Source organism: Hylobates moloch, unplaced genomic scaffold (genome assembly GCF_009828535.3).
Source record: "Hylobates moloch isolate HMO894 unplaced genomic scaffold, HMol_V3 SCAFFOLD_26, whole genome shotgun sequence".
Classification (NCBI taxonomy): Eukaryota; Metazoa; Chordata; class Mammalia; order Primates; family Hylobatidae; genus Hylobates; species Hylobates moloch.
Window position 1 is genome coordinate 4507096 of NW_026652301.1, and position 13921 is coordinate 4521016.

A 13921-nucleotide genomic window follows, 5' to 3' on the forward strand; every position below is an offset into this window, starting at 1 on the left:
GACGCCTTCTCCCTCGGTGTTAGGAAATCAGTGAACTGTTTATGATTCCATTATGCAGCGTGGTATTTCAGTGAAGAAAGAGCAACAATAAAAAAGCAAAGAGTTATAAACATATTCAATTACTGTGTGAATTATTTTAAAATCAAAGAAAATAGAAAATAAAATGCTTCTATTGAATATCTACAAATACTAATTATTATGGAAGTAGTTTAAGATAGTACACTATGGCAGTTAAGAGCATCAAGTTTTGTGACATAAGCCTTAGTTTGTATTTTGGCTCTGTCACATAGAAGACAGTATGCCTCTAAGCCTCTCAGACTCTCAGTTTCCTCATCCGTAGAATGGGTGCTAAGTATTCACCCTTCAGGGAATTATTATGAGAATGCAATTAAACAAGGCAGGTAAGTTTCCTGGCACAGTGTGTGGCACATGGTCAGCACCTGTGAAATGCTGGCTTGTTGGGAATGTCTGCATTTACTATCATTTTCCACTTTCCCCTTCCTTTATGGGATTGGATACTTCCTCCATTTAGCATGATATTATGAAGAGGGTCTGCCAATCCTAGCAGACCCTGAGTCCCATGTTACTCAGGCCAAGTCAACCAGAGCCCTCTCCTGGAATATTCTGAATCTAAAGAAGGGTGAGCCCTTCCTGGTATGAGGTTGTGAGCTATACAGTCATAGGAAAGCTAAGAAAATGAAAACCTGTACAGAGAAGCAGAGAAGAAGACATGGAGAAAAGCCTTCTGGGTGGTACTCCAGTCCCTGTGGTCAGCTATGTCTCTACCGTGGCTAGGTTATGGAGGCCTATGCCTTCCCCTTCATGCCTACACTTAGGGAAGCTGTGTGCCTGTCATTTACAACGAATGAGGCTCCAATTAATAAAGTTGTTATGAGGAAAACAAAAGCCCTGGGAGAAAACACCCATTAGTTTTACTAGCCCAGTTACTTCTATTAACTAATGTGTAATTTGTCCTCATTTTATTATATACAAGAAAATAATGTTGTAACCTTAAGTTATATGGAGAATATAAAAGTAACTTCTACTAAACCATATAATAATTTCAAATCTTCACTTATTTAATAACTATGAAATTGTATTTGCATAAGTTTGCTAATACTGGCATAAAGTGGACTGACAGAGTGGACTGAATGTCACTTATCAATTCTTTGTTATATCACAAAATATATGAGATTTTACAGGGAAGAAAAATACTCAATACTTGGCTTTCTAAAATATCAGGAAATATTTAAAAATTAAACAGTATACCCTGAGTTAAATATTACATACTACTAAATATACATAGCCATCTGTCAAAGGACCAAAGAGGAAAACATTAACCCATACATACTTTTTCATCTGAAAAATTATTATTAACTATTCATCACATATACATTCATACACAACTATATGAAGTTGTATATGCATATACACACATACACAACTATTCCCACTATACTCAACTATGCATGCACAAATAGACTAAATTAAGTAATAGCTGGGTTTTTCTATGATTATTAATATTTAAATTAAGCAAAATTGACTGCTCCAGACTGAAACGGAAATGATATTCAGGCAGCTTAATTAAAATAGTAGTTGTAGTAACAGTAATGCTTTAACTGGAATAATTTTTAAAGACGATTCCTGAGGAACCTGGTGAATAAAATAATACAATCTCTTTTTTAATCTAAAAATATCAAAAGCAGAGGATGGGTGTTTTCTCCATACATATGTATACAATGAATTGTGTAATTTTCTAAATACATTTAGAGGTGAAATAGCCTATAAAATTGTTAGCAGTTTTACTTAGTGATTGATACCTTAGCTTTAAATCATAAAGTATGTTTGGTGGGGGGGTGCTTGTGTATGTGCGTGCCTGCCTGCCTGTATCTGTATGTGGTGTGGAGAGAGGAAGACCAACAGAAGGCTCCAACTCCCCTGTGCAGATCTGACTTATAAACTGAACTGAGGGTAATGAACAGGAGAGAAGGCACAAATATTTCCTAATTCCCTCTGGAGCTTTGGGGGTAGGGGTGGGTGAAGGCTGTTGTCTTGCACAGCTTCACTGTGCAGCAGTGTGGTTCACACAGAAATTCTGATCTGGGACTGAGAACAGCCAGGGGAGGTTGGCAGCACATGGGAGAGACCAGAAAACATGGATGCAAGGTTAAGAGGCTCTAGACATTGAGATCAAGGAGGAGCTAGGAAGTTAGGGGCCAGATGGCCATCAGTGAACACAGATAGAGGAGATAAAATTGAAAGGATGAGTCAAAAGCCAGCCAAAATCCAGAGGTTAAGGAAGTCATTGTCATAGACGCATAGGGCTCTGTTCTTGCATCTACCTTTCATTAGCTGGATGACTTTGGTCAGCACCATAATATCTTCTTGGCCTTTGTGTTTTTATTTTTTTTAAAAATCATACTGTATGATCGGCTCAATTCATTGGGATAGACAGGAGATTGAATATGAAAGTCGCTTGAAAAGTATAAAGAACAATGCAAAGGATGAGAGATTGACTGTTGTACTGTGATACTTTCTAACACATACAAACTAGCGATTAAAATCAAATAAAAAACAGTTCAATTGCATTAAAAGGAAAATGTATACATTGACGTGATACAAATTAAATGAAATTAAGTATTTCCATATTGCTCAAACAAAAGTCAGGGACTACTGACAAAGTTGTGAACTTGGTAAAATTTCTACAAGGATTCAGATAATTTCAGTTCAGCTAAAAATCGTATTTACTTAATAGCCATTTATAAGCAGAAATCTGAGTAGTTGAGTTTTCCAAAGAGCTACATTTTACCCATTTAGTCCTATTTTTTTTTATGGTTACCATTTTGGAAGAAAATTGACTAAAATATAATATAAATTCCTATGCCTTCTCTTAACTGATTTATATTCTGTCTTCGGAAATACACACACCATAATTCACAGCTTCAGTTTTCTCTTACTGTTGAAATTCCCAAAGACTACCTGGTTTTGTTTCATTTTAGGATTCTTGCATATCTTTTTATCATTTCTTTCTCCTCACTGCTGTCAGACAGCTGGAGTCATTTCTCACCATTAAATCTTTGTCCCTGTCCTGTCACTTCATTTTGCTACTTACCCATCACTCACCGGACATCAAGTTCATACAGTCGCACCAGTGTCTACAGTAGAAGTTAATACCTCTGAGAAGTACTTCAGTGGCTTTCCCATGATCTAAGAAAAGGATCTGCGCTATGTTTTCCATACAATCTCTATCCTGGCTGCTCAGATCTTTTTTTTACACTCTTTCAGATTCTCCATCAATGAGGGTAGTCACTAAAAAAAGAGGGAAGAGCCAAGCTTCAGACACAGATATTAGAAAACACAGCGAGCGAGGCCACAGGGTGCCAGGGAATCATGGCAGAGAGCTCGGGAAGGGAAAGCGTCCAGGAAGACACAAAGCCCCAGCAGAGCCGGCAGGATGACCGGCAGCTGCGTGGGCAAATGAGGCGAGCGTTGGAAATCAGGTCAGAGGACCTACAGGCAGAAAACAGGGATGGGCAGTGGGGCAAAGGCAAGGAAGACCACTACCTGCAGAATGTCGTGAGGAGCCTGGCTTCCAATGAACCTCAAGAGTGGAGTGAAGAGGCACATAAGGTGGGGTCGGATGGAAAAGCTAAGGCCAAATTGCTGTGCAGCCTTCTGTGTCAGGTGGAGGAGCTCAGATCCCATGGCATGCACTACGGGCAGTTTTTATCCCCAGGAAACCTCATGCCAAGTTTGTGCTTTAGGTTTATCATTTTAGGATTTATGTTAATGGAGAAATGCCAATTAACAATATATTGAAATAGGCCTAGCATAAGATTGGTATGGAGGAACCTAATGTGGAATGGTCAATTAATAGTGATTTTTAAATACTTAAAAATACATACAACACTGTAAGATAATTAGTAATAGAAAAAAATTTTAGAGGAAGTGGAAGAAAAAAAGGCATTGGAGATAAAAATCATGGAGGAAAGTGTTTTCTAGAATGGTTACTTAAAAGAAAAGAGGTGACTCCATCTTAATATGTCCTTATAGCATGGTGCACATCACATACTCACAAAATGCTTATTAAATAGAACCGAAAAAAATCACTTGATTTCTTCCTGATCTAACCTCTCCAACATTGAGTACTTTGGCATCAAACAGGATAACTAATGTTCAAATGCTTGCTACTTCTAATAGCAGATATACATAAGTCATGGTAAACAACAAAAGTATAAAAGCTATTATGGATAGTTTTCTTTGATTTATTTTTAACCAGGAAAGGAGGCAGTATGAAAATTGCTAATTATAAACAAACCAAAAAAAAAAACAAACATAAAAATTTAATTTAATAACATTTTTTTTTTTCGCCCCCCCCCTCAATGTAGTATTAAAAACATGAGGCTTAAAATATCCTGAATGTCACAGTAAAATAATAACTCAAAAGCCAGTATCTTTTTTTTTTCTGTGTATCTTTCTAGACATCTTATTAGGGATTTGAAACATGCATGCCCAAATGTACAGACTTTGTCACCAACACTATGAATGATGCATGACTAGAATGTTCATGAAACTTTTTTTTAAATTATACAATATCATTTTAACACTTAAATGTCTGATCACTGAGGAGAGTCTAGAATAATGTGGAGTTTTAGTGATTTAACACTTTGTACTGCTTTAAAGTAGCTTTTTATAAACTTTGCAAAGTTCTAGGGAAGCAAGGAGACAAGAAAAGCTGACTGAAGGTAGATTTTAAATTGGATAAGATGAGACAAGTGAACTTCTTATTGTTTCCCCCAAGCTTAAAAAAACGAAACTGTACTAGCACCTTCTTTCTTGTTGTATGAAGTTACAATGTTCTGCCTGACTTTCCAGGTCCTCTGCAGTCTGAACCATTCAGCACATACAAGCATCTCATCCCCATCTGCCATCCAGGCACAAGACTCTGGCAACCAGGCCAGGCTGTCTACTGACTCCCCAAAATACAGCTGCTCTTTCCTTATGGCTGAGCTGTTCTGCTAAGGATCCTGTCCCCCAGCATGGTCATTCGTCTTTCCCGAACTTAATCACTTCCTACCTGTCCATACCTCTAAGACTAGCTCAGGAATCAACCTCTCCACTCTGATCCTCAGAGTCCTTCTCTCCTGGAATGCCTCCATCACTTCGAATCCTCAGGACACACGCATGAGTATGGACACTTTTACATTGCTTGCTTTCTCACTCTCTGTGCTAGTTTTGATCTCCTACTAAATTGAAACCTCAGGAACATGTCTTATACTTCTTTATCCATCTTGGACAGTGCTCAGCTCATGCATGTATTCATTCAAACACTATGTAATAAGCACTTACTACGTGCCAGATAGTATTCTAAATATTACAAAATACAGCAGTGAAAAAAAAAATAACCCTCTGTCTTCAAGGAGCTTACATCTACAGGGAGTGGAACGAAAGGGACAATAATAAGAGACCAGGTCAGAAACGTAACATGGCACCCCCTGGCATAGAGTCTGTGAGCCATTATAAGAATCTGACTTCTCTGAGTCACGTGACATGACTTATATATTCAAATGGTCCTTACGGCTATTGTGCTGGAAATCTCTAATAAGGGAGCAAAGGCAGAGCAGGGAGATGAGTTGAAAGAACCTACGATCATCCAAGGGGTAGTGGGGGCTTAGACCAGGAGAGCATAGTAGACATGGTGATAAAGGATCATATTCTAGGTACATTTTGAATGTAGTGATGACAGGACTTGCTGACAGAATGGATTTGGGTGACAAAAGGACAAAGGAGCCAATAGAGGCCCAATGGATTTTAGCCCGAGCAACCCAGAAGATGGAGGCGCATGACGTAAGATGCAAACGCTGCAGGAAGAATGGACTCAGGGTGACGGGAGGGGGCAGGGGTTTCTTGACAGATATAGGAAAGGAATTTCGTAAATGTTGAGTGCTTATTCTAGAAAAGCTGGGATTTATTTCCATTTCGTCTTAAAAACCAATAATCCAATTATTCTACTGCCGATAATATCAGTTTCTCCCATCTACAGTTATTCTTTATAGACTCGAGATTGTGAGGAAAACCAAGTATTGATGAGTTCAACTCTTCCAAAGAATTCTCTACAGTTTGGGCTTGTTTCCTTTTTTTAAAAATTTTTGTGGGTACACAGTAAGTGTATATATATTTATGGGGTACATGAGACGTGGGCTTATTTTCCTTGTTAAATATGGTGATGGTGGTGGGGGGAGGGGTGAGAGAGGAATCATTGTTAAGCATCTAGCTCATAAAAATGTTCTTGTAATAGGTTGTATATAAAGTCAGAATAATAAATAAATGGATTTCTTTATACCTCTTATTTACTCAGGCAGTCATGTACTCTTCATCAAACTTTTATTGAGTACCTGATGTATACAGGCATTGCATAGGTTGTAAAATGATCAAAACTGGATTCCTCAACTTAGGGCAAGTAAGAAAATTTTAACATCTGAAAATCAATACAAATAAAAGCTGCATATGTTAGATATCCAACAGGACTGGGCTGAGACCTGAGCAGTTCATTTTTCCTCGATGGACCTCAGTTTTCTCATCTGTTAAGTGAGTAGCCTTGGACTAGTTCATCTCTAAGGCTCTTAACCATTCTAATATTGTATATGAAGGACATAAGCAAGACTTAAAATGTTCTTTTGAAAGAACTTCAAAAGATGAAAGAAGAGAAGGTAGCACATCCATGACAAGACAGTTCCAAAATCATTAAAGGAAGTAGATAGTATAGATTGGTTATGGAACTATAAAAATAGTAGTAAAAAATTTGTTGAAAAATCAGGAGGGCTTCAATTGTAAAGTTTTTTTTTTTTTTTTGAGATAGAGTTATGCTCTGTCACCAGGCTGGGTTGCTATCTCGGCTAACTGCAATCTCTGCCTCCTGGGTTCAAGTGATTCCCCTGCCTCAGCCTCCTGAGTAGCTGGGACTACAGTCATGCACCACCACGCCTGGCTAATTTTTGGTATTTTAGTAGAGACGGGGTTTCACCGTGTTAGCCAGGATGGTCTCAATCTCCTGACCTCGTGATCTGCCCGCCTCGGTCTCCAAAAGTGCTGGGATTACAGGCGTGAGCCACCGCGCACGGCCGAAAGCAGTATGTTTTCAAAACGGCAGTAATGTACAAGGATTGTGCTCCATTTGATCAAATGTGCTATATTCAAAATAGCCCTAAGCTCAGCAAATGATACCTTCAGAGTGCAACATATGTGCACAGAAATCACATTTGTGTATTTTAATCAGTAGTCTCAATTATACGCCTAATTGCTGCATGTTTGTATTCAAGGTGATGATCCAAAGACTTTTAAAATAAATATTATGCTAGGCTGGGCACGGTGGCTTACGGCTATATTCTCAGCACTTTTGGAGACCAAAATGGGAAGATGGCTTGAGCCCAGGAGTTCATGGCCAACCTAGGCAACACAATGAGATTCCATCTCTACAAAAACTTTTAAAAAAGATAGCCTGTAGTCTCAGCTACTCAGTAGGCTGAGGTGGGAGGATCGATCACTTGATCCCGGGACACCGATGTGCAGCGGGCCGTGATTTCACCACTACACTCCAGCCTGGACAACAGAGCAAAACCCTGTCTCAAAATAATATATAAAATAAAATAACATAACATAAAATATGTCATGCTGGAGGCCAAGATTTTTTTTCAGTACGCAATGTAAAGTCAAGAAAGATATATAATCAGGGGAGAAACATGAATATGATTATATGATAAAATTTACTTATCAGTAGTAGACTAAAGTGGAAGAGACAGAATATATGGGCAAATACTACGTGGTACACACAGATGACAGAACAACGCAATGGGACCAATGCTACCAAAAGTAGCAACGGATTCTGCCTAAAACTATTCCAAGTCTACACACAAAAGGCTGATAATGTGGAATTAATGGCAGTATGTGTGTGCACATGAGTATGTTGTGTGTATATATACGTGTGTGTGTATACTCTCTCTATATATATTATATATATATATAACGGAGTACTCAGATGGAATAATTCTTCAAAGATAGAAATAACAAATATAAGGCTGAGTGCAGTGGCGTACGTCTGTAATCCCAGCACTTTGGGAGGCTGAGGCAGGCAGATCACTTGAGGCCAAGAGTTCCAGACCAGCCTTGCCAACATGGCGAAACCTCATCTCTACTAAAAATACGAAAACTAGCTGGGCGTGGTGGTGGATGCCTGTAGTCCCAGCTATATGGGAGGCTGAGGTATGAGAATCGCTTGAACCTGGGAGGCAGAGATTGCAGTGAGCCGAGATTGCACCACTAGGCTTCAGCCTAGGTGATAGAGTGAGACTCTGTCTCGAAAAAAAGAAAAAGAAAAGAAATAATAATTATGAATGATTTGTAGACCACTGGATTTGGTGAAAAGTGGAAGACTCAACAATGACTTAGCTTTCTAGGAGGCTAACTGTAAAGACAGTGATACCAACAGCAGAAAACAAAAAGAAATGCTAGACAAGTTAAGTGTGCTCTGTGTGTGCGTACGTGTGTGTATACATACACACACATACATACAACTAGTTTCAGAGTCAAAAAGATTATGGTCTTGATGGGAAATTTACTCGGACTGAAGAAGGTTCCTTGAGTAAGATTCAGTAGGAAAATGGCTACCTGTCCATATGTCTGATCCAGTTCCAGTTAGAGTCAAAGAAAGCATTTTCCAACTATGCTTCCCTTATAAGTAATAAATGTTCATGATTTATACTGCTGGACACAGCATGAGGCAATCGTTCAGGTTTGCTGTTACTATGTGAAGTGAATGATGAGAAACCATTTTGAATGGTATGTTTATTTTAAAAAATGCATCAGAATGATTTTATTGTCAGCAGTGAAAAATCACAATACAGATATATATAGGACCCAGAATTCATTATGCATTTTCTCTTAAGTTTACTATGTGATATATTGCTATTTGTTAGTAGGGTAGTTACTGTTTCAATTTTAAGCTAAAGTATATAAATGTTGCAGGTTATTTTTAAATTAAACAAATGTTGTTGTTTGCTTGTAAAAGAAAAGTATTTTGGTGTCTCATTTTAAAAAGTAACCTTACATATAGATATTTAAATATTTTATATATTTACTATTATATTTTAATAAATTTCTTCTACTTGCAATTATTTATCACATAACATGTTTAAATATAAGAAATATTTTTTTTCTAGTAAATTTGCTAGTAAGGTAGTTATTGTTTAAGTTTTAAGCCAAAGTAAATAAACACTACAGGGTATTATTTTTAAATTAAAGAAATGTTGTCTGCTTGTAAAAGAAAGGACTTTGGTGTGTCATTATCAAAAGTAATCTTATTTATAAATCTTGAAATATTTTGTATATTTACTATATTTTAATAACTTTCTACTATTGCAATTATTTATCATGTAACTTGTTTAAATATAAGAAATATAAATTTTTATTTCTTATAGAAATTATTTTTATAGTTACGGTATACTTTTTAGACAATCCATTTTTCCTGCAGTTAATTTCCTTTAAAATTGATATTGAGGTATACAAAAATTTTATTTTCTTAATTTAAGAATCTAGATATGTGTTAATTAATGACATATTTGAATAAAGTAACACTTAGAAGAAAAGATTTAAATATTGGATCCTAAAATGCTGTAAGGAAATTTCCTACTTGATTTTGGGTTTTTTGTTCTCCTAGCATGTGTTTTTATGATGTAGTGGAGAAACCAGTCTCACCTGTTTTTGATTGTAGGTTTCTTCTTGGTTCTTCAGGGGCCTCAATTGGCTGATCAGCCAAGAAAACTCGGGCCTGGTCGACAGCATTCAGGACGGAATATTCTTTCTCCTTTAACTCCCGTCTCAGGGCCTTTCAAAAGAGAAGCAAAGTTGAGTTTGTAACCTCACGTGTTCACCAAATTATGGGACATCTTCAACTATACCACTTCTGACCACACTTAGCAAGAAAATGACTAACAGCAAGCATTTCAGCTAAGTTAAAAGCCAAAATGTAAATTTTACAGATATGAAGAAAAATACAAAGGAAAAAAGATAATTTCTGTAAAACTTAAGTATACAAAAAAAGAAACAGCTTTAAAATATTCACCTAAAGGAAATTGTTACAGTGTATTTGAATTTACACAAAATGTACTTTTAGGCTTTTCACTAATGTCAGACTGATAAAATCTAATAGCCTTTGCTAAGATACTTTTTTCTTGTAAGACTGACTGACAAAAAAATTACTTCCAATGATACAGAGAAAGGTAATTTCACAAGTAGCAATAAGATCCTCAGAAGGGTTTTACATTATTTAGAATACATTACGAAAAAAATGAAGCGACAGAAACAAAGTACATACATGAAATCAAAACTAAACCAATGAGGGCACATACAAAACAGTCTCCAATTATCTTAAAATATGTTCCATCTCTCATGCTGAGGCTATTTTTCTTTTGTGAGGTTTTTCATGCAAATCTATGATTCTCAGAATAGTTTCTCTTTAGCACCTTTGTTCTTTGAAGTGGAGCTAAACTTTCACCCCTGCACCTATAAAAACAACAAAACTCCTTCAGTGACTGCTGCAAGATAAGAGTAAATGAAGATTTTCTCAGGTGCAATTTTAATGCTGTTGCCAAATGGAATTTGTTAATATTGTTATCTTCTTAAACACATAACCACCTACTGGCTCTAATATTTTGCTTTCAGTGTAGTTCCCTGGCAACCTATTATGAAAAGTCAGACTTTTATTTTCTAAAATACTGAACTTTCATTATATTTTAGAATGAATAAAATCTTTCCTTTTGAAGACAACTAAATTTTTAGTAGTATTTGACATCACTATGTTGGGATGCTGCAGTATTTGAAGGCTAGATCCTTTTCTTCTGTAGTCAATAAAAGGTAAGAATGAAAAAATCTAGAAATACCAGAATAGTCACCTTATATAAAAATATGGATCTAAGCAACACACACACAAAAAAAGCACTGGTAATGAAGCTGACAGAGACTAATGGGCTACATTTTCTATATCCGGAAAATCTCATGATAGCCTTTAGGAAATCTAAAGATTCAAGGAGGATTTAGCAGTAAATCAAGAGTAAAGTGCTTGACTGAATAAGGCAATGAAGCATGCACACGCCACCCGTCACCCTCCTCAAGTACTACTCTAGAAACCACTATTACTGATAATTTTCCTACACGTGTATAGAGGAGATAAGTCATAACATGGTAAGCGTACTGGAAAGTGCGCTTGGACTAACCAAAGTGTAGCTTAACCTCCACAGGTGGGGAGGGATGAGAAGAGCTGACAAGAACTAGTGAGAGATGGAGTGACAAAAATGCTATTTTTTGTTTGTAAGCATTGTAAATATTATTCGACTTTTAAACTATACAATTATTACTTTGATAAAAAATTTAAAATGAAAGAGCAAAGTGAACCAAAAAATCCACAATTAAGATATAGTGATGTAACACAGGATACGGGATAAAATAAAACTTCCTCTAAAATGCAAAGGTACATTTATATGTCCTTCCTAGATCCGTAAAACCAAAGACTGACAGCGAAGCAAGCACAAATCAACTAAATTCGCACAGCGATTATCACTGATGAGCATTAAATGACGATGTTCCTGGGTGGGGGGTGGGGGGTTGGGGGGATAACAAACCTTCCATCATCTCCTATTTAACAAACGCAGCTTGTGAAGAAATTGCAGGATGTGACATTCAGGAAATTAAAAAAAAAAAAAAGATTATATACATCTGGCACTTAAAGTTTTAACATATGGAAATAAAAAGAGATACAAAAAAAGATTTTTAATCCAAAAAAATACACATTTACAAGTCTTGAGCCAGTTCTTTAACTTAGATTATTATGTTGTTAGAGCAAGAAGCTCTAGAGGAATAAAAATATTCCTAACATTTACTTCCAAAATCACCTAAAAATATATAATAATGACATGAAAAATCATGTTACTTAAAAAATAGTGAAAAACAGTAGGTAATATAGCAATTTTTTTTTTAATTTTAGTGGTCAAGATATTTCCCAAACCCAAATCTAATCAGTAAATATGGGAGCTGTAAACATTCCTTTTTTTTTTTGTTTTGTTTTTTGAGATGGAGTCTCCCTCTGTCACCCAGGCTGGAGTGCAGCGGCGTAATCTCGGCTCACTTGCAACCTCTGCCTCTCAGGTTCAAGTGATTCTCCTGCCTCAGCCTCCCGAGTAGCTGGGATTACAGGTGCCTGCCACTGCGCCCAGCTAATTTTTGTACTTTTAATAGAGATGGGGTTTTACCATGTTGGCCATGGTCGGCCAGGCTGGTCTCAAACTCCAGACCTCAGGTGATCCACCTGCCTTGGCCTCCCAAGTGCTGGGATTACAGCTGTAAGCCACCACACCCATCCAGGAGTTTTTTTTGTTTGTTTGTTTGTTTGTTTGTTTGTTTGTTTTTGAGACAGAGTCTCGCTGTTGCCCAGGCTGGAGTGCAGTGGCACGATCTCAGCTCACTGTAACCTCCGCCTCCACCTCCCAGGTTCACGCCATTCTCCCACCTCAGCCTCCCAAGTAGCTGGGACTACACTAGCAGAGAATGCAGGAGTGTCACAGTGTGTGCCCTCAGGGAACTACAAAAACTTCAGTACTCAGAGAGTGGTAGCAGCTGAAGCTGAAGGTGTGGGCGGAGGTCAGGCCACAAAGACTACTGCACTGCTTCCTATGCACTGAGACTCACTCAACCCAATCATGGGCTATGGGAAGCCGCTGACAAGTTGAAGGGTATTGTCGGATTTTTATTTTTGTTTTTTATAATACATAATTGTCAGGTCTCCTGGATTCATTAAAAGCAAGTCTGAGTCTTATATTGTATTTTGCTTCCTAACCACATTAAACTCCAGTGCTTCAGAAAAAAAAAAAAAAAAGAAAGAAATCCTCTCTGTGCAGGGTGCTGGCTGGAGAATGTCTCGCGAACTCCTTTGATATGCCAATGTAGGGAAGTACAGGAGGCAAGCCTGGGCAGGTGGGAACCACGCCAAGTAAGTACAAATATGGGGTTCTGGCCCTCATGCCAACGCACCACCCAAATATCCTACAAAGCAGCATACATATGATAATTTCCATTCATATCATATTTTGTAAATTTAATTTTGTTATTCAATTTGTCCTATTTCAATTATATTTAATTGTATGTCAGAAATAGATTTAACTTTCAACAGTTTTATACATATAATTATTTCACACTTTAACTCTCTCAATTAGACATAAAAGAAAACCTGCATTTCCCAACCACCTGGTGAACATTAATGATAAGATCATTAGACTCCAATGAGCTGTTTTGTACACAGAGCTACAAAGTGGCATTCAGCTTTAAGTTCTAATATCACGTGACTGATATATGGGCCACCTTAAATGCATATAACATAATATAATTGGAATTTTTCTGTTTTAATGAGTTTATATTTTCATTCAAAACAGTTCTGTTCCAGATAATAACAACTTTTGGTGAGGATGTGAAGAAACAGGAACCTTGATGCTTGTTGGTGGAATGGTAAAATTGCAGCCTGTATTTTAGTCCATTCTCATGCTGCTAATAAAAACATACCTGAGACTGGGTAATTTATAAAGGAAAGAGATTCAATGGACTCATAGTTCCACATGGCTGGGGAGGCCTCACAATCATGGCAGAAGACGAAGGAGGAGCAAAGGGACGTCTTACATGGCGGGAGGCAAGACAGCATGTGCTGGAGAACTCTCCTTTATAAAACCATCAGCTCTCATGAGACTTACTCCCTATCACAAAAACAGCATGGGAAAAACCTGCGGCCATGATTTAATTACCTCCCACTGAGTCCCTCCCATGACACGTGGGGATTATTACAATTCAGTGAGATTTGGGTGGGGACAGAGCCAAACCATATCAC

The 13921-nt window shown here is 37.3% G+C and overlaps 1 protein-coding gene across 7 annotated transcripts in view; it reads right to left on the reverse strand.

Moving 5' to 3' along the window:
• The window catches only part of LOC116463116 (utrophin-like), a 572404-nt gene that overhangs the window by 111183 nt on the left and 447300 nt on the right, over positions 1–13921 (reverse strand). For all 7 annotated transcript variants that reach the window (XM_058434468.1, XM_032146075.2, XM_058434467.1 and 4 more), the window contains one exon: positions 9751–9880. In XM_058434468.1, the coding sequence (XP_058290451.1) occupies positions 9751–9880 (130 nt within the window). The remainder of the gene's footprint in view (positions 1–9750; positions 9881–13921) is intronic.